This window comes from Liolophura sinensis, chromosome 6 (genome assembly GCF_032854445.1).
Source record: "Liolophura sinensis isolate JHLJ2023 chromosome 6, CUHK_Ljap_v2, whole genome shotgun sequence".
Lineage (NCBI taxonomy): Eukaryota > Metazoa > Mollusca > Polyplacophora > Chitonida > Chitonidae > Liolophura > Liolophura sinensis.
Window position 1 is genome coordinate 49,772,298 of NC_088300.1, and position 27,053 is coordinate 49,799,350.

Sequence of the window (27,053 nt, forward strand, 5' to 3'; positions counted from 1 at the left end):
ACCAAGTCAGTGTGAAACATGATCAGCAGTTTACATGTATACGAAAATTCTGAATGTCAAGCAGAGCTGGGCCCGGTTTCTCGAAAGTTCTTAAGTTTTTTTTCCCCTTAAGCAACAATATTCTATACTTATGTAGAGTGTGACTATTTTTTTTTAAAAACTCCATGTTAAACAAAAAAAACAAAAAAAAAAAACATTCCGACTTAAGCAATTTAATGAACTTGATGTCATAATGATAGAGCTTTTCATTTTAGTTAATCATCCGAGGCCCAGATTTTTAACACAAAGGTTTTACCTTTGCAGAAGTGGATCTCGATGCTGGCCTTTGAACAGCTTTGGCTTGGGGTGGTTCCTTTGCAGGTGCAGCAGGTTTAGCAGCCGGAGCAGCAGCTGCACCACCTCGCGGTTCTCCCCGAGCATTCAGAAGTACTGCACTCTCACACTGTTCCTTTATCTGAAACGCATAATAAAATCACGAGTATGGGAGGTTTGGACGCATGTACTGAACTCTTATTTCATTTATTTATTTCATCGGTGTCCAATGTCCTACTAAAAAACTTTTCTCAATGCTACCTCAAAGTTCATAGGAATGTTGCACAGAGTCAGTACTTTAGCTGTTTGGGCCAGTGAGAGCCCTGCTGAACTGGTTTTGTGAATGCACATATGGGCATATGGTAATCCTCACCTTTCCAAGTTTAATACCGTCCACATCTGCCAGGAATGGGGTCAGGGGTTTCTCTCCCACTACCTTCATGGCTGTACCTAATGCTGCGTAGGCCGCCTCTCTTACTTCTGGTGCAGTGTCGTTAATTTTCTACAAATAAAACAGTTTGATTAGATCTTACATGTTGCAACATTTATTAATTTGTTTACTTGACTGGTGTTTTGTCCTGTTCAAGAATTTTTCACTTATACCATAGCTGCCAGCATGATGGTGGGAGGAAACAAAGCAGACCCCAGAGAAAAGCCACGACCATCCGCAGGTGGCTGGCAGACCTTCCCATGTAAGACCTGATAAAGCAAGCACAACCTGCTGTAATACATGTATGTGAAGACACAAGCGCATGTATTCGCCTGCTGATTTTTACCCTTGTCACCAAAGAAAGCCTGCCGCTTCATGGAAGTCATACATTTCCAGCACAAACGTTTTAAGTCGTGCTCATAGAAAACCTAGGTGCTGGTGATTTGTAGGTCTCAAAAATTTATAAATAATTCCAAAGAACCACTCTCAGAGGAAACATCATCACAACTATTAACATAATCACGTTATTGCGCAGTATACATAAATCTCTGTACCTTACAAAGCTCTCCACAAAAAGCTTTCAGTAGTTTTTTTGGAAGTGTAGCTGTGGTTGCCTTGGCAAAGCAGCGAGACAAAAACAGTGAGGTCTCTGCTTTGATGGCTGGGTTCTTATTTTCCAAAGCTTCCAGGATGTCTTCACAGATAGGCTCCAGTGTTGTCTACAAATAGAAGAAACACACTATATAAAATTTCATGGCGATACAGCTTTTCATATTCTTATGGTGTTATGGCTCCTCTGTAAAGTTCGTGCAAAATGGATTTTACTTTTTATTCCAGTTTTGTCAAAAGCAATTGTGAAGTCATGATGTCACTCAACGATTTAGCATATGTTACCAATGTGTAAGACTTCCAGCTGACCTACTTGCAACAATACTGATTATGATTGGTCATGTGCATGTTCTTGAATGACAGTTGGGAAAAAGGTCCACCCTGAGGTTGAATATGTACAAGTTCTCATGGCATTATGCTATCATCGCTCATATCACACAGAGGTGCTAGTTTCTAGCCTAATTCATCTTCAAATATTTCACTATACAAGTCCGCAGCATGGAAAGCTGCTTCATTATATAACCATATACACACGTCACTAAAAATTCTCCTGTATAGTTTCTTTTACATGACAAGAAATGCAAAAAGTAATTTTCTCCACTTACCGACCCATAACAAGCATCTATTGCTTCTCGTAGTGCGGCTACAACTGTGGCCTTCTTCTCCTTGAATTTTTCTAAGATTGTTTGTATACTCTGTAAATAACAACATATCCTCTCTTCACTGGTGACCAAATATAATAAAAATTACCTAGATTCAGTACAGTTTAACCAAGAAAATAAATATATATGTTGTAAGTTATTTAAACAAATTATATACCCTAACTCTTCAACCACCTCTAAAACCAATATTTTGAAACATTCTTATAGAACTATAGGGAGTACAGAAATACACGTAATTGCAGAGTTTTATAAAGCTTGCATCTTTAATGACACAAAAAATTCATTATTAGCATCATTTTCATAATAATTGTATCCATAATTTCCACTAAAAAAATTCTTCGTCATTGAAATGTTGAAGATTTACCATACTTTAAATTCAACATTAATTAATACTTACACTATTACAATGAAAAGCATTCAATTTTTGTGAGATTTGGATCCACAGATTTTCTTAGGTATTAAGTTAGAAATGTGGATTAATATGTAAAACAAACATTTAACAAGTGAAGGGCTACCTGTACTTACACTGGTGGCAAACTGAGAGAATCGTTTTCGTAAGCCAGAAGCAAGACCAGCCAGGCATTTGGCTGCTATTGTGACAAGCATTACATTGGTGTCCTTGGCAATAACCTGAGACAGAAAAATAATTACACATTTTTACTGTATTTGACCTAAAAAGTTTGAAGTTTGATTACAAGGCAGCAGGAGCTTCCGCACCAAAAGTAATATTTTATAAACTTTATTTGCCAAATAAAATGCAACTTTACAGGGAAAATGTTTTGGGAAAAATACAGTACTTAATCGATTCTTGTTTAATTCCATACTTAAGAATTCTTCACATGTACCATATCACGTCTGTAGGATATCTTTCAAGCTATACATGCAGTTATACAAGAAACATTAGGGATTTTTCTTACATCGGTAGAAACCAATAAGCTACAGAATCAGATTTCAGCTGTTCTTTACAAATACCACATGTAGGTGTTTTTCTAGACAAAGAAGATATTCAATATATCCACTATAAGATGTTATCTGTGATCCTATCTCTTTGTGTACACTCTAGTCTGGATTAAGACTCTTGCGAGAATTATTCAAATTTTGGCGGACAAGTAGAATCTCAAAACGAACTCGTAAACTCAATGATTTAACATTCTGGCAACATGATTGATTATAATCTTTTTTTGGGAGTCAGCCAATTCAAGGTTTTGTTCCCTTTACCTTTAGCACAGCTCTGACTAATGTACTGTAGTCTCCATTTTGTAGCTTCGGGGTCTCTGCTAACTTCTGCAGAGCTTCCAATGCTTCTCGCCTTTCCTGCCATTTTTTGGCCTCCTGAAGTATGTACAGAAAAAAACAATCATTTGACAAATGTAACTTTGACATACACACTGGATTCATCCCACTGGCTAGAAGCTACATGCAATAGCATATTAAACCCAACCAGACATTAAAACCATGCATAAAATTTATTTAGTAAATCAATATTTTGTCTACATATTTATCTCTGGATTCATAAGTCAAGTAGTGGTTGCAAAGTTTCCACCCAAAGACATACAAAAATACACAAAACTGTACTGAATACTGGGCTGTTAATAGATCTCCAATGTTACAGCAATGAGTACAGATTGCAATGTATTTTTATGGTCTGTATGTGGGAAGGTCTGCAAGCAGTCAGCGGATGGTCGGAGGTTTCCTCGGGCTCTGTCTAGTTTCTCCCCACCATAATGCTGTCCGCTGTCATGTAGTGAGATATTCTGAAGTACGGTGTAAAATACCAATCAAATAAATAAATAAATAAATAAATTTTTGTTGTAAAACCCATTCCACATGTATGTTTACTGATGCACGCTTGGTTTATTTTGGTTTATTCCCAAAACTCACAATTTTTTCATAGAAATCCTTGGGCAGTAAGGACAGAATATCCACAGGGTCCATCAGTTCATAGGGGTCCACATCTTCTACAGGTGCTGATCCTCCATCTATACAACAGCACAAGACCATAATAAAGGCCTTTTCTCTAGTTTTCGCAAAGGAAAAAAACACCCTTCTTCTACAAAAACAATGGTGCTCTCTTCATGTATTAAGAATCAAACCTATTTGGAAAACATTACAACACTAATATGAGTTTTAATTTCAAGTAGATTTAGCCCCCCACCCCCCCAAAAGAAATGTTAGAGCCAATGAAGAAGCAATGAAGTACTACATGTACCACACCAAAAACTGACATTTTTTTGAGATTTTACAGTTAATGGTAAAGTGTAGGAGTATGTTAAAAACAGATGATCATGAAATAACCGTTTTATTAAAATCAGCTATTTTTTAGTTGCTTACCTGCATCCCCTGCTCCGTCTGCGGTGGCCGCGGCCGCCTTCTCCTCCATCTGGGCCCTCAGGTCCTGCTGAGACCTCATGAACCTCGTCTGTACAGCACGCTCATTACCCAGCTTCTCAAACTCCGCCTCCAGCTCCTGAACCTGTGACAATGTATGGACTCACTTTCACAAATCATCATAATCTTTCTAATAAATCATGCTGCAACTGTATTGTGCTATAACCTAGATAAAGTCTTTTACAAAACAAATAGGATTTACAAAGCTTTGTGAAAGTGGCCCCTGGGTTTGAAATGGATGGCCTCGCAGATAAATTTTCAATTCCAAGTACAGCAAGCTTAACACATATCTGTACTTAAATTGGAATGTCTGTTTGATTCTGTATTTTCTCATAACTGTTCACACAAAAATATATCAACAATAACAGAGGGTATTAAATCATACAGCTAAATGATGTGCCTATCATGTGGAAAAATTACAGAGAATAGCGTAAATTTACAGTATGGGGTCACTTAGGAGAAACCATCAACAAATGCTGCAAGTTGACTTTACTGACTGACCTGTACTGGTTTATAATGAGTCATCTGTGGCTTGATGGCAGCACCGATCCACCGGTAGATTTCAATGATCAATAACTTTGTCTCCTCTCTCACATTTTTGTCCCTGTCCTCGAGCAGCTTGGGCAGAACCTTAACGATTGGTTTCACTTTGATCACTTTTGTGCCAAATCCTCTGAAACAAGATGTAGATGATGTTTTTTAGTGGTACTAAAAAATGTTTCATCTACATGGTGCTGGCTGAGTTCAATTCCTAAAATGCACAGTTTAACCATACTTAACTACTTGCTGTAAGACCTATGTGATTAGCTATGATACCACTTGTAGCTATAATGAAAACAATACAATATGAAAGGAGATGATGGGCTGGCATTACAAATCTCTCACTAAATATTAACTACCTCTCCCACAAAACCTCCCATAGCTCTCAATGGTAAGTTTTAACACTGGCTATGTACTTACGCTAAAGCCTCTCGTAGAGCCTGGACACACCCAGTAACTATCTTTGGCTGTTTATTCTCCAGGCCCTTAAGTAGCTCTTCCTGGATAGGAGAATTACACAGAAAACACATCAGATATATGTACAGGTACCTTAAAAAATATAGATGTCCCTTAAAAATATAGATGTCTTATCTATAATGTAATGTTGAGTGTCATTGCACTGGCAAAAGAATACCTGGGCACTGGACACTCAAATGACAGATATGTACAAACTATGGCTAAGGTAGGAAACCAACTAAATATGTTCGTGTCTGGGGACTTTTCTACCCCAATTTCTGAGATATTGAGAGGGGACAGTCAAAGTTCATTTCATATAGATGTATGTATATTTGCAGAGCAGAAGCATATGAAAGGCTATCAAGTCAGTGCCAGTATTCTGTAGTAAGAACACCTTGAAGGAAACATCTCTTACTTACTGACAGTAGTTGGATACACATTCTCACCTGAACTGGCTCTGGTTTGTCTATTTCTATGTACAACATGATAATCTCCAGGCCTTTTTCTCTCGTCTTGGTTCGACTGGAGTTCAAACATTTTGTTATGACACCACTCACAACTTCACTGCAAGTTCTGAAATAAGGTAAAACAAATCTCGTTAACATTTTTTTTTTTTTTAATTCAATTGGTATTTAACAATCATATATTTCTTGGAAGATTGTAGACAAGTAAGTTGATTAGTGAAGGAACTGGGCGTGTCCAGAGAAGGTCATCAACCTTCAGCAAGTACATGTAAATGACATACCTTTTAGCCAGCATGAACAGAATTCCAGCCCAGTAACCTTAATATTGAGAACAAGAATATTGTTAGATGCCTTCCCTTCATGCCCATAAAAAAATATAGTATTTCCCCACAAATGAGATAAGACAGAGTATATCAATTGTATATTTAGAATCATTGCTTGTCTGTTTATTTACTACATATGTCAAATCTACAAGTCCCAAAACTTTGCACTGTTGCGAACTGGGTCTCTCCTACAGTTATTAACATTATATGTCCCTGTAATAAAATTATAGGTAAAAGGTCAGGTGTCTTGAGTCCTTGTTAATGTACACTGTTAGCTTTACAACACATCACTTCATCTCATATGTCATAAGGTACATAAATGCTGTCTAGACACAAAAATGATGCAATGTAGAAAGATAGGTGAGTATCGGGTTACACAGCAAACACCACTTCAGCAGTGTTAAACATTTCACTAATAATACGCAGAGCATGCGTTTTTTCAAGACTTCAATTAACCTGTTAATGTCTGGAGAAAGATTACAACAAAATCCTGATCTTGACTCTCAGATGAGTTCTTGCCCTGATCTCATCATCTGGATGGATTTCAGGACTACGGTCATGTTTATGACCCGAAACAGGTACAACAAAAATTGTCCTGAGGATAAGCAGGAAATGATGGAAAAACTAAAGCCCTTTTCCTTATACACATACATGTAAAGTGTCCTTACTTTTCTCTCCTCATTCTGTTCACATTTTTTGTTTTTACAGTGTACTTCTCCGTATAAATTAGTACATGGTGTATTTATAGCTTTTGTAAATCCTGTCACCACAATACATCATTTACCTGTATTTATCATCATTATCCACTACATCATAGAAAGTAGGCAAACTGTGAATCAATCTAACAATCATTTATTTATTTAATTAGTGTTTTATGCCGTTCTCAAGAATACTGCACTTATACGACGGCAGCCAGCATTTTGGTGGGTGGAAACCAGGCAGAGCCTAAGGGCAATCCACGACCATCCGCAGGTTGCTGACAGACCTTCCCATGAACGATCTCAATGTAACATGTATTACATGTATCATGCAAGTCCTGTATAAAAGAGTATGTACACAACTGGGTCTTATCACCTGTGTCAAGTGGAGACTACTAATTTATGCATAGCCTTACCCAGCTTTAGTCAGGCAGAGCTAAATATCAACCACAGCAATTCTCTAAATGTCAACCTGGTAGTGTATATAGACACTGTAAGGTAACAGCGCGACGCTGAGGCTGCACTGAACAGCTAAGGGGCATTGTGCAATGTATGTACACATTACACACTGAATTCAGGAATTCAACACTGAGCATAACCAACTGACTGAATACATACATATACACGTATAATTATGCAGACTTAGTGACCACTGAGACAACACTCTGACCAGTGGACAGGGTTGGCATTTCCTAAATAACAATTTATGTAACAGAACATAATATTATAGAAACTTAAATCAAACTGTACACAGAGGACAGGCTTAAATCAACATGGACAATTATTTTAAAATAAAGAAATAATAACTGCCACCACTATACAGCAGAAATAATAGCTCAGAATAAACTATTCAGTAACCAAACATTGGATCATAAGCAGGGTACATGTATCATATGTCAATGTCACGTTCAGCTTAATGGTGTAATTAACAATGGCAAGAAGCCAACAAGTCTTGCTAATATACCAGCCAGAGGCCTTTTATACTGCACAAGCTGACACTGTATATCGTACATGTAAGTTTATATCGTACATGTAAGTTTATAACGTTCAGTCTGTTTACGTTCTACAGACTGGTCAGGTCTTGAGTTCAGTGGAAAGCATGAATACTTAAATATACTTCATAGACTGTAACATCACAACAGGAGATTTTTCTGGGAGAAATTGTTTAAAGTGTATTAGGAGTATAATGATGAAAAACATATATCCACATTTGGTCTTGGGTCAGATATACATGTACATGATCAGTACATCAGTTTTACATATTGATGCCTTTCGGCAAAGCTAGATCCGAAGTGTTTGGTGCAAAAGACATTTTATACATGTACATCTAAATTCCACTGTAGTTTGTGCATGTTTAAACATTTGGGGCAAAGGCCCATTGGCTAAAAGCTGCCATGGCTAATTATTCACCTTAATTAAGATAGACATAATTCTGTTCACTTACTTATTCATATGATTTATCGGAACTTTTCCCCTTATACATGTATTACCAGGACCATATCTAGAAACACTTGGGTTCCAAATACTATTGGGCATCCAAACTAATCCAGTTGTGTTAAAACTAACAAGTAAATTCAACAAATACAGGATGGTTTACCAATAAAAAGCTACTTTTTCAGGCAGATTTCTTTCATTCACAGATATAAAAGCTCTCAGAATTTTCATCATTTTCAGTTATATTTTATAAACTTTTCCACATGCACGGGATCACAATGTTTTATTTCTGGCTTGGGATGAGAACCTTCAACTTTTCTATATTCAGTCTCAATTACACAAGTCACGGATCTGGGAGGAATCTCATTTGAATACTTAGTTTATAAACCATGAAAGTCCAGTTGTAGCCAAGTTATTCATGTAAAAAATATGGCACACTTTGAATTTACAACTTCTAAAATCAAAATATAAACATTCAAAATGTTCACATTAATACATGTAGCAGCATGGTAATATTGGTCCCTATTTTGTATCACATTACAAACCGGGGATAATCATTTCCTAGCATTACGCTTCTCTTAGAAATGTCTCACATTTCAAGAAGATGATCTGGACAGAACAACTAACCTTACAAATGTTTGTTTGTCTGTTGTACCAAAGTACCTTCAAAACTGATATACATTTAATGGTGAAAAAGATTAATGAAACAGACATCCTTAATGGTTAGCAGTCAGATAACTGGCAGCCAAGGATACAAACAAGTAATTACAAAATGTCTTACTTCCCAGCTTGGCCTGCATTCTCCACAAAGGCAAGCACAGCATCCAAGGCCTTCTCTTGGGCAATGGCATTGTTGTCTATGACAAACTTCTTCACCAAGCCCAGGTATTTGGAGAACTCTGGGCTCTTCTCATCTGTCTGGGTTTGGAACAGTTTGGTGGCTTCTTCATAACCAGCCACTCGGGCCTTCCACACCTGTGGATGGAACAAAATACAGACTACATGTAATTGTCCCGACATCAATGTATAAAAGTTGTCAAATTTTACTTGCAAGACACATGACATTTTTTATCAAGGGCAATCACTAAATATTCTCTTTCTGCCTGTAGTACTTAATTCAAAACATTGTACAAACTCAAATGACTGATTTTCATAAATGTTTACTTCTATAGGCCTAATAACCAAAAAACAGGTACTAACTGATCAGAGGAGTTTTCTCAATCATAATGCACATTCAGCATTAGTTACCTACAGGAACTAAGAAAGACAAGTTTATGAAAATTTTGAATACAATATGATTGAATTCTCATGTTATTTTGATAATGGATTGCAATACATAACTAAGACAATACCCTTCAGTCAAAAGTACCAAAACATTGAATTTCCAAGAAATATTTTTCAACCATTTTTCTACATGTAAATCACACAACCTGATCACAATTCACATGTAAACATGTCTTTGACAATTTAACGTTACAAACACATGACTTCTCCTATTTATACAATTTACATGTACAAGCACTAGGTCCACTTGTACAAAGCCCATTTAACGGCCATGGCCACAGAATTCCTACAATGTTGGTTGTCGTCTCGTAACGTTAAGAAGGCTTCGTACAAGAGGACCCTGGATTTCTATTTCCTATTGCTCACCTTATGCACACACTTGTCATCAGTGGGCAACTTCAACCATTCAGTATCGTCAGCCATGATGATCACTCCAGGATTACAAAGGATGTCTCTGGGAAGAAATAAAATTTCACAATCATCACACTTCCCAAGGAACTAATGTATGTAAGTCTGCTTCTTCATTCAATATGTGGCACATGTGTAGTGTTTCTTGAAGATTAAATGTTACTTTCAACATGATTAATTATTATTAGTAGTGAGTTTCTCCAGGACTCTGCTCGGTTTCATGCCACCTTCATGCTGGCTGCTGTCGCATAAGTGAAATATTCTTGAACACAGCGTACTACACCAATAAAATAAATAAATCAATTATCACTACATCTTTCATATTAGACACTGCACACTTCCATGTACTTTACTTCTTTGCTTGTAGCAGGGACTAGACTTACTTGATTTATTTCTTAATTGGCTGATGTTTTATGCTGTCTTCAAGAATATTTCACTTATGCAACAGCGGCCAGCATTATAGAGGGAGGAGACCAGGCAGAGCACGAGGGAAACTCACAACTATCCAGGGGTTGTAGGCAGACCTTCACAGTGGCCACGTTGCTGAGAATCTCCTGGACCTTAGCGCCACGTTGGCATGCTAACCCCCTTGGCCACAGAGACCCTCACAGTAATAGTCGAGGAATAGTTCTTGTATAAATTATGATCTATGTCATTTTGACAGTATTTTCACCTGTGTAATGTACACACTGTAACTGTTTGGAGTCACAGACTTCATTAAGAAGTACTCGCCTTCTTCTATATACTCCATCAGAGAGATGCTTCAACTCCTGTGTTTTTATAAACAAATACCATAGCGTAGTCCATCTTCATGTAAATGGACTCTGCTATTTAAAAGTTCTGACATTTATCACTCCACTGAATCCCTTCTTATCTCCCATCACATCACATCACAGCAAGTTTCCAAACGCCAACTCAGTGTCACTCTACAGAGTGAAAGCTGCTGACACTGCATCGATCCAGTCCAATCCAAAACATGGCTATATGACAGGTTTCAGTAGGATAGAGGTTACCTGATGTGAAGCTGTGGTGAAAGGTGGCACATTCGCATGAGAGAGTGAGTGCTTGGGGTTTAACATCGTACTTAACAATTTTTCAGTCATATGATGTGCATGTAATGTGCCTCCTTGTTGCAGGATGGATTTCCACAGCTCTTTTAAGTGCTGCTTCACACAGACAACATACCATGGCAAGCTGCCCCGCCCAAACCATTATACTGATACGGGTCAAGCAGTTGTTGCATAATCTTCACTGAGTGCCAATCGAGGAAGTTACAACTTTCTCTTTTAAGGTCTTAGGTGTGACTTAGGATTGATCCTGGATCTACCACTCCCGAAGCAGACACTCTACCAACTGTGCTATTGGGGCCGGTCCACATTCGCAAGACATAGCTCTACTGTCAACGGGTGTCCTTATTTAACAGTAAGCCCCTACTTCCTTTCTGTCATGTTGAGCTAAGGATCCATGGATTTCTTTATGCAAAGACATATACCATATGACATGATTTAGTTTAACTGAGGACCCTTTTCTTGGATCAGATGAAAGAAGAAGGAGAGACCATATTCACTGGCCTGGAAAAAAAAAGACACATTTCTGGACGGCTTGAAATGTGCTCTTTTTAAATGAGTTGCATATACTTAGCAATTTTTCCGTCTAGCCTGTGCCCACATTAGTTTCTGTGGTACTGTCACCTGTGTAGTCGATCAATCTCAAATATAGTCTTTACATCCGGCCAGTCTATCATTCTGGTCATAAGGCCAGGAGATGAAGGTTTCGAAATCCGCACCCTTCTTTCTGACAGATACATGCAGACTTAGTGTTGAATCTCACAATTTCAAAATAACACAACTAGATGGTGTGAACATGGCATTCATCCTCGCTGTTGTAATATTATTTTGGCACAGGTAGTGTTGAGTTATCTAAACATCAAAACCTACTGTATTAATTCAAAGTAGCGGATTGTAACTCTGAAATCAGGCAATGCTGTTGCCAGAGTTACGAAGAGAAACAGCTCCAAATATGTCAGATCAACGGTAAGAAACATTTACCTCAGCCAAGGATCTTTGCTGTGATCTATTAATATGGGATTAGGCGTAGATCACAGCTGAGGAGTCTACCAGGTTAAAATAGTGGTATTTAAAAACAGCTTAGCGCATAGAAACTCTGCACCACAAATAACCTTGCAAAATTAACCAATACATGCATTTACTGGGCAAAACTCCAATAAATTATGTTCACTAAGACATTCTCTGTTCCTCTGCGACTTTTTGCCACAAAACATAGCCTTTAAGGTTGGTAAATCTATGATAATTCACAGTTGTGACTTAAGCTCACATGCCGTGTCGACATCGTGACGTAATATCCGCGCACGAGTGGTTAACCTTTCACCACTTCTCCATGTTTTGATCAGCTGGCTGTCAGTTCTGACATTTTGCATTTGTCTGAAGGCTATGGATCACAATACGAGCCTATTTTTGACTTTGCTCAAGATTTACAGGAGAATGATGATGTAAGGGCGAGTAGCGATTGTGGCAAAATGTGTGTAACTATTTTAGCTTTCAGAATTGCCCTGCTATATGTGTATTCAGAACGAATCTTATGCGCATGCATCGGATTTCAGCGAGAGGGTAGCTTTCTGTAAACATTTTACTGGAATCAGGTCTACATATCTCTTGGGCTAAGGGTGGCTTGCGGTCCCTGTGTTTCAATATATATAAGCCACCCTTAGACTGAAGTGTCGGGCTACTTTTACCGCATCTTCACCTGCGCATTAAAACTTCGATCCTAGCATAAACCAAGTGAATCTACTAGCCTGTTCTAAGCCTCGCCAAGCCAAAAACCATCTGTGACAACTGCACAAATTCACAAATACATTTTCAGACACTTCCCCCACATGTTTGGTTTGGCGAGACTCATAACAGGTTAGCTGATTATGGGGACCAGTCGGTTGACATCGATTCAGGCGATGGAAGTTTTAATGTTCTGGTAAACATGTGATAATTGTTTTTTAATGTCAGTCTGGCACATTTGAAGCTGTTTCTCTCCTTAACTCTTGCAACTGCATTGCTCGATTTCTGAGTTACATTCCGCAACTAACTGTAGGCCTACTATTACTAAACCCTTCGCTGCAATGGAGTCTTGGAGATCTTCAGCATGTTACGCATCACCCAATGACAACAACAGTAGTGCAAACGTGTCTCACAAAGCAAAATGTATGTTTACTTAGAGCCCTTTATTATGATCGGCATTAAGTCCTTCAATCGTCTTCAATTGATGATTTGGAAATAAAATTTAATCCGAACACAGTCACTGTTGTTGTTGTATCAGAGATGTTGCACTGCAGCAGCTAAGGTGTGAAAATATCTCATTCCAGAACACATTGGCCGTACTTACTCAGGTTATTTGCCTTACGAGACAGCCGCGTGCCCTGAGTTTTCGTTCAGGCTGCTTCCGTCAAATGATTTTTCCCACAGTCTCCGCAATACCGGTTTATGACAGGTCTACACCATATCAACAGTGTTAAAAATTTGAAACGATATGTCTCGGGTTGTAGGATTGGCCGGTGATGACATCACGCAGCGCCCCCTGGCGGTCTGCAGGTGTATTATTGGTTGATATTAGCCGACCTAATTCTGAAATAGTCTTGGAATGTTGCTCCTCGCTTAGGGCCAGGTTGCCGTGGAATGCCAGGGAGGCTGACTTGGTCTTTAAATAGCCTTTCATGAGATGTTGGGTGCTATATTAAACAGCTGGGTAACTGTGGCTTTCCGTCTGCCCCCCCCCCTCCCCCCACTTCCTTACGTAATTGTGCTAATGTCCTAATGATAATACCCGTACTGGTATGACTAGTATGATTTTTGGCTGATGTTGTGAGAGCCATTTTTGAAATATGTGGCATTAAACTGAACAAAATCCACACTCGATGTAAACGTGACCAGTTTTAAAGTCTCACTTTTAAGTGGAGTTTCAGGAAATTAAAAAATGACCCACTTTGAAATAATCAGTTTACTACTGTAAAATAAGAATAATACAAAGTTTTCACAACTAGTCTATTTTTTTGTCAAAATAGGTCAATGTTTTTTTCACAACAGGAAAATTTCTATTTTAACAGTGATATTTAATTCAGAAGTGACAGCTTGTTTCAAAAAGCATTTGTAGAGATATCTTTCATCATCTAGTTACATCAGAACATCTGGTCATAACCAGATTAATTTCATTTTGATTCAAAATTTCTTTGATTCCCAAAATTTTAGATACTTGCATATATCAGACTGATGAATGCAAAGTCTGATTAGCCAGATTTACATCTATATCTGATTATTTCTGAGATAATGTACATGATGACCTACCTATTTTGTATTTTTTGTCAGCCAAACAACTTATTTCAATTGGCGTTTTAGTCAGGGGGTAGAGGTAAACCAGTACCCTTCACCAGTTACCTGACATAGCCACTGTCAAACCAGCAAGAGGTGGATTTGAACACAGGACCTCCTTGGCAGATTATCTTATCCTCTTAGCTAATGAGGTTCATTCCAAGCACAATTACAGTATAAAATAACTTTTTGAGATTTTCGAAACGAATGAGCTCATATATACCATGCCTTGTGGGAAGAGATGCAAAGTAAGATCATCAACACCCAAGTTTATGCCAAGTAAAATACATGCATTTATTATCAGCACTCCAGCATTTACATGTTTCCAGAAACAACCAACAAAGCTGTCATTTCCCATAAAGGAGAACGATAGACAGCTTGTTATAGCTGAAATATATGTACATGTAAGATAAGAGTGAAGTCTAGCTTCCTCGGCTCATAGCACTAATTGGTTTCTATTGAAATTGTTATTTCGATCAGCACATATTGACAGAAATGTAATTTACAGAACTATCGAAGTATGTTTACACACTTTTGAATACCTTTTTTTTCCCCCACCAATGATGACACAAATTTACACTCAACATAAATTAATCCAGCAGATTTGATCAATTATACAGTTCATATCACCATAAAAACTAGACTTTTTGTAAAAATGATTTTAATATTTTGTATATGAGGGATCACAGTAGTTGTGTTAAATGGGGAATAAATGTACATTGTAGCAGCACATCATATGTACTGGTGAGGTCAGTGGATTCATCATGTGGATCAAGTTCAATTAGACTAGACATATTGAAGTGCATTAAAAATTTTGCCCTTTTGAACAAGTACCTTAATCATCACTACAAATTCAGTGTGGTGTTAAAATTAGTGCACATACATTCTCCAAGGGCATATGGTGGATGTTAAATAGTTGATTCAAATGAAAATGATTTACCATATATTATGACATGAAAGGCCTCTCTTACTGGTCAAAAATTCTGCTGTTCACAGGGCTAACACAAACATAATTCATTGTTCAACAAGCTGTCTGTTCTGACCAACAACTGCAGAGGCACCACTTTTGCGTATAGCTTTTACTTCTCTACAAAGGGTTGTCTCCCCTAACTTAATTTTGAACTTGGCTTTGTATGTGTGGATACTCTCTCTGAATCCCTATTCGAAACATAGATACATACATCACAAAGTAAAAGGGTTCCAAAGCAATGGGAAACACAGATATATTTATGGTTTTCACTTTGGCGCTTGACAACAAAGTAGAAATTAAAATGCAAATATACATTGAAGATGGATTATATATTTTTTTGGAGGGTACCATTTAACCCTATCTTTGAGTGTACAAATTCACACATTTTCACATTAGTACCATGTCGTTCCTTTATCATTCAAATCAGAAATAGTTTCCAGACAAGATCTACTGTATTTTGTAAGGAAAACACATCCAAATCAATAAGTGTTTTGTTATTTTCCAACTAGCACGATATACAATAGGTATTACTATAGTATCAATAATTGCAAGACATTCACACATCCCTCAATACTGCTTCAACAAGTATTCACACTGGAGAACACTTATTCACACCAATCATATATAAGCATTAACGTCCTGTTGACAATTGCCAAAGTTTGTGTAATCACATCCTGTGCTTTAGAAGAATCTTGGACTTAGAGTATATTTCCTGCAACCATAACCCTAAAAATGAAAATCCCCAAGTCACTAATGTTTCCAGTGACACAAACTTGGTTCATTTCCTTTATATTTACACGATACTGATCCTTTGTATTTTGATCAATGTTTAGCCATTTTCTTGATACGGTCTAATCTCTTCTTCAGCGCAAGCATGTTGACAGAAGTCATTCCCACACTCTCCACAATCCCCACACTTTCTTCAGGTTTCGGCTCTGGTGGTTTTACAACAGGCTAAAAGCACAAACATACAAACATTTACCGTTTTCTTCTAATTTTATATAAGGTAAAAACCATCACATACTATTTTGAAGATCAGCAAAAAGCTGCAAACAAAAATAAAAGGCAAAACCAAACAGCTTGCTTGATTTTTTTTTTCCCCACGAAAGGACACGGTTAGAAATTTGTAGATCTAAACCTGAGCATTTTTACATCATTATTTACTGTGCTTAAACAATGCTTACCACAATTTTCACAGGGCTTGTCTTTTTGGGTAGGCTGGGAGATGGCTCTTGAGGTTCTTGGTTTTCTTGCTGCTGTTTACATGCAAACAAAGGGACAATGATTCAAAGTGTACAAAAGCAAAAAGAACCAGAATAAAAGGCTTTTCGTGCATCCAAATATACAATCATATAATTTCTTTATGTTCCTAACTTTTTATATGTGCAGGTTATTGTTAAGAGGGCTCTACCAAAGGTAATCAGCCAATATTTAGCAGTCAAGATTTCTTCTTAGTATTCCCTTCCTTGAGATGTTACTTTGCCCATCACTGCTGTAAGAAATGGTAAATTAATGGATTCAAGTATGTTATGAAGACAGTGACTGGAATGCTGCGCATGTTCTTGAAAAGAATGCAGTTTCTTTCTGCCATAAAATTACCTCGTGCATCTGGTCCAGCCCACATTTGTTTCGCAAGTTCCGCAATTTCTCTTGGAAAAATACTGCAGTGTTCTTCTCTGAGTCAATCAGTGACAGCGAATTGGAATCCTTCAACAAATTCCCTGAAAAGAGAAAAAACAGATCTCATACAAGCGTTGTTTATACCGGTATCTGGAGACATAGGCCCATGTTGTTGTTGTAAAGTTGCTGTGAATAAGCACATTCTACCAAATTCGTTGACACAGAGTTTTAAGTACTGATATCTAGACCAGCTATGGTCCAGTTGTGGGCAATCAATGACGCCAGTTATTGCTGAAGTAGTCTTTATTTCATTGTAAATGTGAGGCTCGGAATGGTAGTTGAAAACCTGTCTCTATGTAAGTTATGTGCATATTAATGAAGACACACCTCCACTTCTACCAATTACAACTTGTGCTCGCTTGCCAAAGTACTGTTCTTGTGCACTGCTAACACGGATTACGTCGCTTTCCACTCATATCAAAACATCGGGCTGACAGAATGGTCTGTCATGGAGAGATTTCAAAGGCACATACTGCCAAAGGCGGAAAAATTGTACTGTCATTTTAGATGTTTACTGACATGTATTCAACTTTGAGTGAACAATGTTCATTTTTATCCAGGGTTTCCCTTCGACGATTATCTCACTTAAGTTGCTCTATTTAGAAAGGCTGATTTTTTTTTGGAGTCCGTTACCTCCCCTTGTTTTTCTAGATGACTGGAGATGTTCAGCAAATTTGAAATGTCACACACAGTACTGTGTTGTAATTATGCCGGCTACTATGTAACTTCAGAGATCTCTGGAAATTATGAATACTTTATAAAACATTATCAATAGAGAGGAAGACCGTATTTGGTTTACTAGACTTTTCATATTGATTACATGTGCAATCCACAATCAAACATTGCATTGTGGAAATCTTTGCGCTGCCTCATTTGCATACTATCTCGTTGGGTGGACAGTTTAGACCAGTGACGGACTTCCCTTATAATTCTCTTAATTGACATTTTTCGGAAAATATAGGCCCTGAAGGTTTAGTTAGGAGACAAATAAAACACACCTTTGTATTTAGCTGAACCAACTCAGAATATACTTTTGGTGGTATGTCCATTTGAGAACTGCATGAACACACCAAAGAAGAGTCCCTCTCCTGCTCAATCTGTCCTAAAAAGTCATTTATCTATTAAATATACTGCAAGGCGGATATGAAACAACCTCACATACCAGGACGATGTTTGCTCTCCCCTTCTTGCTGCACCGCCTTCAGGTCTCTCTCCACGTAATGGCTAAAAGACTCTGCAGATTTTTTCAGAAAACTGACCAAGTCAGCCTGACCTCTTTTATTTTTGAATTCTATAAGGGCATCTAGTCCCTGAAAAACGACAAGCAACCACATTTAATATATATACTGATAAAAATCATAAAATACTAAAATTCATATATACAAAACATACATACATGTATGTGCACATAAATAAAAATGTTGTACAAGATCAGTTGCTGTGAATTCAAGTCCAGCTCATACTCGCTTCCTCTCCATCTGTACATGGGAAGGTCTGCCAGCAACCTGCCGATGGTCATGGGTTTCACCTGGACTTCCTCCCACCATAATGCTGGCTGCCAGCGTATTAGTGACATATTTTGTTATACAGTCTAAAACGCCAATCAAGTCAAGATTATACATTTCTTCTGATAAAATAAAAAAAAAAAAAACAACAGCAGTTATTCTTTGCCCAGGATTTTGATTGGGCTCAAAATCAATCTGAAAACAAAACAAACTGACTTCAGTAACACCTATTTTTAGTGATGGTCATGGTGGTTTGAAACAGATTCAGTGTGATACATATATATATATATATATATATATATATATATATATATATACATGTACAACGTATCATGTGTGCCATAGACTTCAAAAATGGCACAAGGGAAGCAACACGGGTGAATCTGTGATATAGCTGTGTTTAGCATCAGGTCTCGACTGGAGTTCCCTCAGCAGTAAATGCTTAAGTTCTACAAGCTCTGCACCAACAACATCCCACTCTGCATAAACTCACCTCACAGGCCTGACCCTGGCCACGCTGGGTTCGCAGCTGACATAATTTCTCACGGTAAGAAATTGCTGTTTTTATTGCAGAGTCACTGATAGGCAGCCAATTGGAATCTCCTACCACATTCTCTACAGACGAATTCATCAGCACATTCTCACCGCTAATCACCCTTGAGTCACACACAGGATTTGGGCTCGAATCTCTTAACACTTTACTTCCTGGAAAGAGACATCAAAGTAAAAGATGCTATATCAGAAGAGGCATATTTTATATCTCTGTGGTTTATACTTCCATAATGATAAATAAGCCAATAAGTATTTACTCACTATGCTTTCCATAGATCAGTAAAATATATTAACAAAGCAAAAATAAAATACATGGTTAGAGCTACTCCAGTGTCAGGCCCTGAAGGGTAAAATGATAAGGATCAAAATAGTCAGAATTGCTTTCCTAAATTCTAAAAAAAAAACTGCACTGTATTAAAATCACTGTTGCTTGTTTCAGAGGATTGTAAGGAGAGAACATTATTTTGTCGGTTCCAATTTTGCCTTGTGTAAGAATCATTGCCAAAAATTACATACTTTTAAATGCGAATGAAGGGGCCTCCGTGGCTCAGTCGGTTAGCGCGCTAGCGGAGCGTAATGACCCACGAGCCTCTCACCCATGCGGTCGCTGTGAGTTCAAGACCAGCTCATGCTGGCTTCCTCTCCGACTGTAAGTGGGAAGGTCTGCCAGCAACCTGCGGATGGTCGTGGGTTTCCCCCGGGCTCTGCCCGGTTTCCACCCACCATAATGCTGTCCGCCGTCGTATAAGTGAAATATTCTTGAGTACGGCGTAAAGCACCAATCAAATAAATAAATAAAATAAATTAAATGCGAATGACGTCATTTCAACATAACTGCCTTTCTAGACGTCACATCTGCCCGATTCATTGTCACATAAGAAATAATATCATGTCACATCAGGAACATTTTTTATGGAAACTACTGAGGATTTTGTGTTGTAGGGGAGAAAAACTTATTCACGGTAAATACTTGTGAAGTATGATGTAAGCTTTGTTTTATAGGGTATAATTTATATCACTTTAATACTTCCACCTTGTTTTTCTTGGGGTTGAAGTAACCCTTCAACAAGAGTGTTGCAGTCCAGACTAACAGAAAAATTACATTCTTGACATCAAATTTTCTTAAAGATGCATGTTCAAGCAAGAACAAAAAAAACCATTCCTGTTTACCTATAAATTTGAATCACCTTCCACATACCTGTATTGTGTTTAACTTCTTTATCCTGCTCTAAAACCTTCAGGCCTTTCTGTACATGAAGCTGGAAAGACTGCGAGTATTTCTGAAGAAATGAGTCCAGGTCAACCTCTGGGTGTTTCTTCATGAAATCATAGAGGTCGTTGAGTCCCTGCAAAAACAAGAGGATACATATTTGCTATGAAATGAAAGGTACTTAATGCATTTATGATAAGTCTTAAAATAAACTGCCCTATATTAAATTCATGCAAACAAAACTTTGGAAAAACAAGACAACATGTTCCAGACAAAGAATCAATTTGTTTGCTCATTTATCTATCAGATCAAGAAATGACATACTTATTAGGAATATGACTTTAATCTTAAGTCAGCTGTCAGGTTTGTTACTGATATACATGCACCTTGATTCAGTGCAGGAATGGTCCTCACAAACATGCACCTTGATCCAGTGCAGGAATGGTCCTCACATACATCCACCTTGATTCAGTGCAGGAATGGCCCTCACATACATGCACCTTGATTCAGTGCAGGAATGGCCCTCACATACATCCACCTTGATTCAGTGCAGAAATGGTCCTCACATACATGCACCTTGATTCAGTGCAGGAATGGCCCTCACACACATGCACCTTGATTCAGTGCAGAAATGGTCCTCACATACATGCACCTTGATTCAGTGCAGGAATGGCCCTCACATACATGCACTTTGATTCAGTGCAGGAATGGCCCTCACATACATGCACCTTGATTCAGTGCAGAAATGGTCCTCACATACATGCACCTTGATTCAGTGCAGGAATGGTCCTCACACACATGTACCTTGATTCAGCGCAGGAATGGTCCTCACACACATGCACCTTGATTCAGTGCAGAAATGGTCCTCACACACATGCACCTTGATTCAGTGCAGAAATGGTCCTCACATACATGCACCTTGATTAAGTGCAGGAATGGTCCTCACATACATGCGAAACACATAGAAACATTGCAGTCTTTTTGACATCCATGATAACCTACCTCTTCACTTTTCTCCTCTGAGCTAATCTTGCTTAAGCTTTCAAGCAAAATTTCATTGTTACTCTCCAAAACTTTTCTGGAACTCTGCCCCTGAAATATCATCACTCCATAGTTACAATTATTAATCTGCAGTGCAAAAACACTGAACAGAACAAACAGGCTACTCTATCGCTACATGATTTCTCTGAAAATTATTTACTTATTTCATTCTTGCCAAACACCATATTCAACAATTTTTCATTCAAGGTATATGATGGCAGTCAGTTTTACGGGCAACGAAAATCAGAGAGCCCTACTTAAACTAATTATTATTTCTAAAACTATTTATCGCTATGCCATAACAGAAGAGAAACACTACAGTCTACAGTAGCTTTGTCGTTAAAATTAATGTCATAATACTCTCAGTCATAAAAATGTACACTAAAATGAAGCATTATAATTGTCTTCATTTTACCATTTCTGATGAGCTGAATGTGTTAACAGTTTGAATGGAACTGTTGTTGTTACTGGTATTGCACTTCATCAACCATTCTGCATTTTTGCGAGAATATTCAAGCATATTCTGAGGGCTTGTTTAGATTCAGAAAATTATACTTTTTGTGAAGCCCTGAAAATGGCCGACCAACCAATGATAGCTTTATACATGTACATAAATAAGGACTTGAGAATTTGTGCAAATGTCGCATTATTCATGTAATGACGCATTTAACGATCGTTGTCTCTCAAAATTTTTCTCCAAGAAATTTTATTCATTTTATTGTTGTTTTTCACTTATTTAAGAATTTTTCAACTACATCATGGCGATCAGTTTTAAGTTTTGACGAACTCAGAAAGGATTAGTGTTCAGATTTTATACAGTATGTTTCCGAGAGGGCTTCTGAGAAACGTAATAATGACTTTAAACCCACCAAAGACAATAGATTTAATGCCCTAGCCGATCTCCAGCCAGCCGCCCTAAATGGCTCAGTGGCTGACGTCATAGATGGCCACCCCAAATAACCTGGGGATTTGTATCAAAATGATGTCATTTTCGTGACGGATTCTGGCTACTCTGAAGGAAACATAGTGCCTTATCAATTTGAACCCATAGTGGACAACGTTGAAGTTCCAATTAATGAAACACAGACATCTCTGGCCAGGCTATAGATTCTAAGTTTTGAGACGTTGAATTTGATCTTTGTCCAGGCATTTCCAACCGCACTGGCAATATATGGACTGCTAAACTATAGCTCTACTCTGTGTCGTACTGTACATTCCATGTGTATATTTTAAGATTTAGTATTTATTTACTATTTTTTCCCTCTGTCTGCTTTATAGGTTCTAAACTCAAATCTATATGCGGTGACAACTAATGGTACATATTATAGTCGGAATTCTGAATAAAGTCCTGTACAAAATATAAATTCATGCAGGCCGTGGGCATCAGAATTACAGTGTAAAGAGATTTACTATCTATCAGTTTTCAGTTCAGTTAATAATATTTTATAAGCATTGTGTGTAAGTGTCGTGGAAATTCAGCTGTATTCCTGTCGCAGCTTTCAGCTATAAAATGGCAAGAGCAGATACAACTGTTTTCGGTGTCTTTGGCCAAAGATGTGCCCTTTTTCAATACTTTTTACACTCAATTGAACTGTATACAGAGGGTGTCTATTTATGAATAAATAATGTCTCTGAACACTAATCCTTTCATCATATGGGACACACAAACTTGTATGCTGTATTGATGGTGGACAAGTGGCCCGTAACAAATGCATGACTGCTCAAATGGTTATTTTCACACAGGCCTGTCGAACAAGATGAGCTGGCGAGTCAAGACATTTTCTATCTAAGCCTGCATCTTGTGTGTTATTGGTTGTAAGTTACCCATTTTACCACTGAGTTCTGCCTCACCTTCCAAACCCAGAAATAGAAGTCAAATGCAGACAGCAACAAGCAAAGTGCCTCACCTGTTTAGAGGTTGACATGTTCTCCACAGACGCATTCATCGAGTCATTCTGGGAGGTATTGGAGACTACACGGACATCATTCCTGTTAGCCAAGCTCTTGATGTAAGTGATCACCTCAGAATCGCCCTGTCCTATGAGACTAGTGTGGTCCAACAGCTGCAACAAAAATGAAGAAAACATACATTATGCATTATTAATGTTATAATTCTTCAACCTTTTGCATATATGTATATGCAAGATGTTTATTTAAGCATCATTTGAGGGCAATATTCTGTGTAGTCTGATAAAGTTATACTTTTTGTGAAGCCCTGAAATCGAACCAATGTAGTTTTGTCTCCACAGTCAAATTAAAAAGGCATAAAAATTGGGTCTTCTACATGTATATGCGAAAAGGTTGAGGGAAATATAATAAACTAGTTTTCCAGACATATGCTGTTGCGGACTATCCAAAATAGTGCCCAAGAATCAGAATGAACTATAATTCATATATTCCTACCTTACTGCCTACAAGAGTGTAGGTCGTATGGATGATGGTTTTCACTGTCCTGTACTGTATATCAGACGACCTTTCCTTCCAGTAACTAGACGGGTAGGCTTTGAGGAAGGTATGAGCATCCAGCAACAAACGATCCAGGTTAATCTCCGCAATAAACTCTGGCATCAGTCTGATTACTTTCCATAAACACTGAGGAAACATAAGCAAAACTTTACACATATTTTTTTTTTTAATTTACTTAAAATTTTGTGCAATACCCAAATATTTCACTGTGGTCAGGTCAATACTCAAATATTCCACTGTAGTCAGGTCTGTGAATCAAGAAACCAGGTGGGAAGAAACAGGGCACAGCCCGGGGGAAACCCACAACCATCCGCAGGTTGTTGGTAGACTTTCCCACCACAGGCCAGTGATGAAGCCAGCAAGAGCTGGACTCAAAGCTACCGCATTGGTGAGAGATTTCTGGGTCATTACACTGGGACTATTTCTCAGAGGGTATTTTTGACGGTTTTAGACCTTTGCCCTTCATAAATCTAAATTATGTCACTGTTTCTGCCAACAAATTTAGACCCTTGCCAGGTTACCCCCCCTCCCCCCATCCCCCACCGAGTAGGCTTATGTCTTGTTGTAGCAATGAAAAATGCAGACATATGACTGCAATTTGACACTGCGATGGACGTAAGACAAAACTTTATATGTTTTACAGTAATCCTCTATAGAAAATGGACCAGGTAAGTATTTGTGCAGGTAATCGACTTTCATTATCGTATCTACATAATTTAGTGCACAATTTCAGTTCCAATTCCTGTCAAAACTAGGTTGTAAAAGTCACATCAGGTGGAGAGATGTAAAGCATAATTTAAGAAACCAACGAAGCAAAAACAGTTTGTCTGTCACAAATACATATACCCTACATCATCATTAAGGTAAGACATCTTACTGCCCCCTGAAAAGTATCATCTAACAACATTTCAGTCTTGTAAAAGACGAACAACCACAGCTTCAGCACTTAGACTGAGTTCATCTCTGGTACTGATCAATACTGTCACTACAAAACTGATACGAGCAGAGTTTCCAACCACTAGAAGTGTATTTCTAGCACTAAATGATTTGTACATGTATTGCTAACACATGTAGGCTGCTTGATGAATTTTCTGAATTACAATCAAGCTCACATGTATTCGATATAGCTAATAATGAGTACACGTCCTCTTCTCACCTTGGTTACGATATCTATGAACCTAGTAGAACAGGTCTCACTCCCCAAACACTCATGTAAAAGTTTTATCACAGTTCTGAAAGTACAAGAATCATACAGTATCTGTTACACACACATACTTCCATCAGGGAACACATTTAGTCAGTTTCAACATATATACAGTATAAGATAGGATATAAATGAGAGAACTAAAGAACCTTAATATTTGGTTCCAAGTGGTTTACAATTTCCCAAGGCATACACATTTAATATATTCCATTTACCAAAAACCATCCTTAGTAAGTTCTTATAAATATCTTTTTTTTTTTTTATTTAGTTGGTGCTTTATGCCGTACTCAAGAATATCTCACTTATAAGATGGTGGCCAGCATTAAGTTGGGAGAAAACCAGGCACAGCCCTAGGGAAACTCACGACCATCTGCCGGTTGCTGGCAGACCTTCCCATGTACGGCCCGGGGGGAACCCACAACCATCCACAGGTTGCTGGCAGACCCTCCCACGCATGAGCTGCACTGGAACACAATATCTTTAAGGATATTTTCTAGGAGGTACCATGGTTACAACCATCATTCAAACAATGTTCCTCTCTACACTCACCCTATAATTATGGTCGGATCACTATTTCTCACCATCTTGACGATCGCCACATGGACAGTCTTGATGACTTGGGGACCATCTTTAAGTGTTTCTAATCTCTTGACCAGAAGGTTGGTCACCAAATTACTCAGCAGATCTTTGAGGATATCCCTGGAAGCTTGTCTCCCTAGGTTCTTGTGTTGAAAGACCTAATGGACAGAATGGCAATAAAACGAATTATACTGAACACCACTGTTTCTTGCTAACAAAAAAAAATACATGTATGATGTGATAGTAAATAGCAGGTTAACCATTTTCCAAGTACTCCCAATGTTAGTGTCTATTATTTATTTCACTGCTGTTTTATGCCATACTGAAAAAACTTTCACGTATATGATGGAGACCAGGATCATGGCGAGAGGGAAACAGGGAATGTCTTCATTATAAGTAGGGTTAAGTGATATAGCTCATGATTGCCTGAATTGCTTTCCTAAACTGTACAAATAATGCAACGTATTAAAACTGCTGTTGTTTTAGTTTCGGAGGATAATACAAAAACAAAAGTTTTCTGTGGTTTCCACTTTTGGCTGATGTGACCTCATGCAAGAACACATGACCACCCATCACTGAGGTAGAGCCACAAATGACGCTGTACGTTCAAACTCCCTTGATGTCATTCCAGCCTTACTCAATGACATGTGACTTATTCAGCATTGTCTTGAGAAGTTCCATCAGGCAAATTTTACAGAAAGTGAAATAGGTTTTGTTCAGTTAAAGGGGTTAAACAGTGTTATTTATTGTAAATCTTTTTGACAAAAAAAAAAAAAAAATCCAGAAAGCTATTAAAATTCACGACAGGAAAAAAGTCAGAATTTTGTTGTAGCTGTCTGACATGGCCCAAACTCAAACTTGGGCTGTCACATACCAACTATCATTTCAGTAATAAGTGTTATTTTGAAAAGAAAGTTTGGAAACCTGATTTGTGACGGATTGGCAGATGAGATATAAACCTGGGGAACGACAGGAGACTAATTACAGGTACAAGGGAGTGGCAATTGGCCAACAGGTCAAACACGAGAACAGACAAAAATTGTGAGTGGTGTCCATGGTGGCTGGGAGGGTTTGTTCAACAGGTTATACTGAAACGACTTACATCTAGAACAGTTCCCAGCAGGCAACGGTAGAGTTTCATCACATCCTCCTGGAGTGTCATCTCGTCAGCCATGTGTTTGGAGTAGACCATCTTGAGCTGCATGGATAACGTCAGCAACAGTTTGTCTATGTGGTTCACCATCAGCTCTCGTTTCTCCTTGTCCTTCAACACTTCATTTATCTGAAAAGTTGTCATTGCAGAAGTCGTCACTGAACTGACTGACAGATTGCTTGATTTATTTGATTGGTGTGTTATGCAGCACTCAAGAATATTTCAGTTATACAACAGCGTGGCCCATTGATGTCATCACTCTAACTATACATGCACAAACATGACTGATCAGTATCAAAAAACTAATGTAAA

General features: G+C 38.0%; 2 protein-coding genes across 2 annotated transcripts in view; both read right to left on the reverse strand.

The window, feature by feature from the left end:
* The window catches only part of LOC135467291 (cytoskeleton-associated protein 5-like), a 41,155-nt gene extending 27,627 nt beyond the window's left edge, over nt 1–13,528 (reverse strand). The window contains 14 exon segments of the mRNA XM_064745059.1: nt 296–454; nt 686–814; nt 1,297–1,461; nt 1,957–2,046; nt 2,539–2,643; nt 3,232–3,345; nt 3,895–3,992; nt 4,345–4,486; nt 4,903–5,074; nt 5,362–5,441; nt 5,844–5,970; nt 9,098–9,291; nt 9,967–10,054; nt 13,402–13,528. Coding sequence (XP_064601129.1) covers nt 296–454; nt 686–814; nt 1,297–1,461; nt 1,957–2,046; nt 2,539–2,643; nt 3,232–3,345; nt 3,895–3,992; nt 4,345–4,486; nt 4,903–5,074; nt 5,362–5,441; nt 5,844–5,970; nt 9,098–9,291; nt 9,967–10,023 — 1,632 coding nt within the window. The 5' untranslated portion in view covers nt 10,024–10,054; nt 13,402–13,528.
* Nucleotides 13,529–14,685: 1,157 nt separating this feature from the next.
* Nucleotides 14,686–27,053, reverse strand: part of LOC135469067 (cytoskeleton-associated protein 5-like) — a 43,921-nt gene continuing 31,553 nt past the window's right edge. The window contains 12 exon segments of the mRNA XM_064747592.1: nt 14,686–16,305; nt 16,536–16,607; nt 16,951–17,072; nt 18,194–18,341; nt 19,030–19,241; nt 20,287–20,434; nt 21,301–21,390; nt 23,247–23,402; nt 23,743–23,931; nt 24,962–25,037; nt 25,559–25,746; nt 26,691–26,870. Coding sequence (XP_064603662.1) covers nt 16,174–16,305; nt 16,536–16,607; nt 16,951–17,072; nt 18,194–18,341; nt 19,030–19,241; nt 20,287–20,434; nt 21,301–21,390; nt 23,247–23,402; nt 23,743–23,931; nt 24,962–25,037; nt 25,559–25,746; nt 26,691–26,870 — 1,713 coding nt within the window. The 3' untranslated portion in view covers nt 14,686–16,173.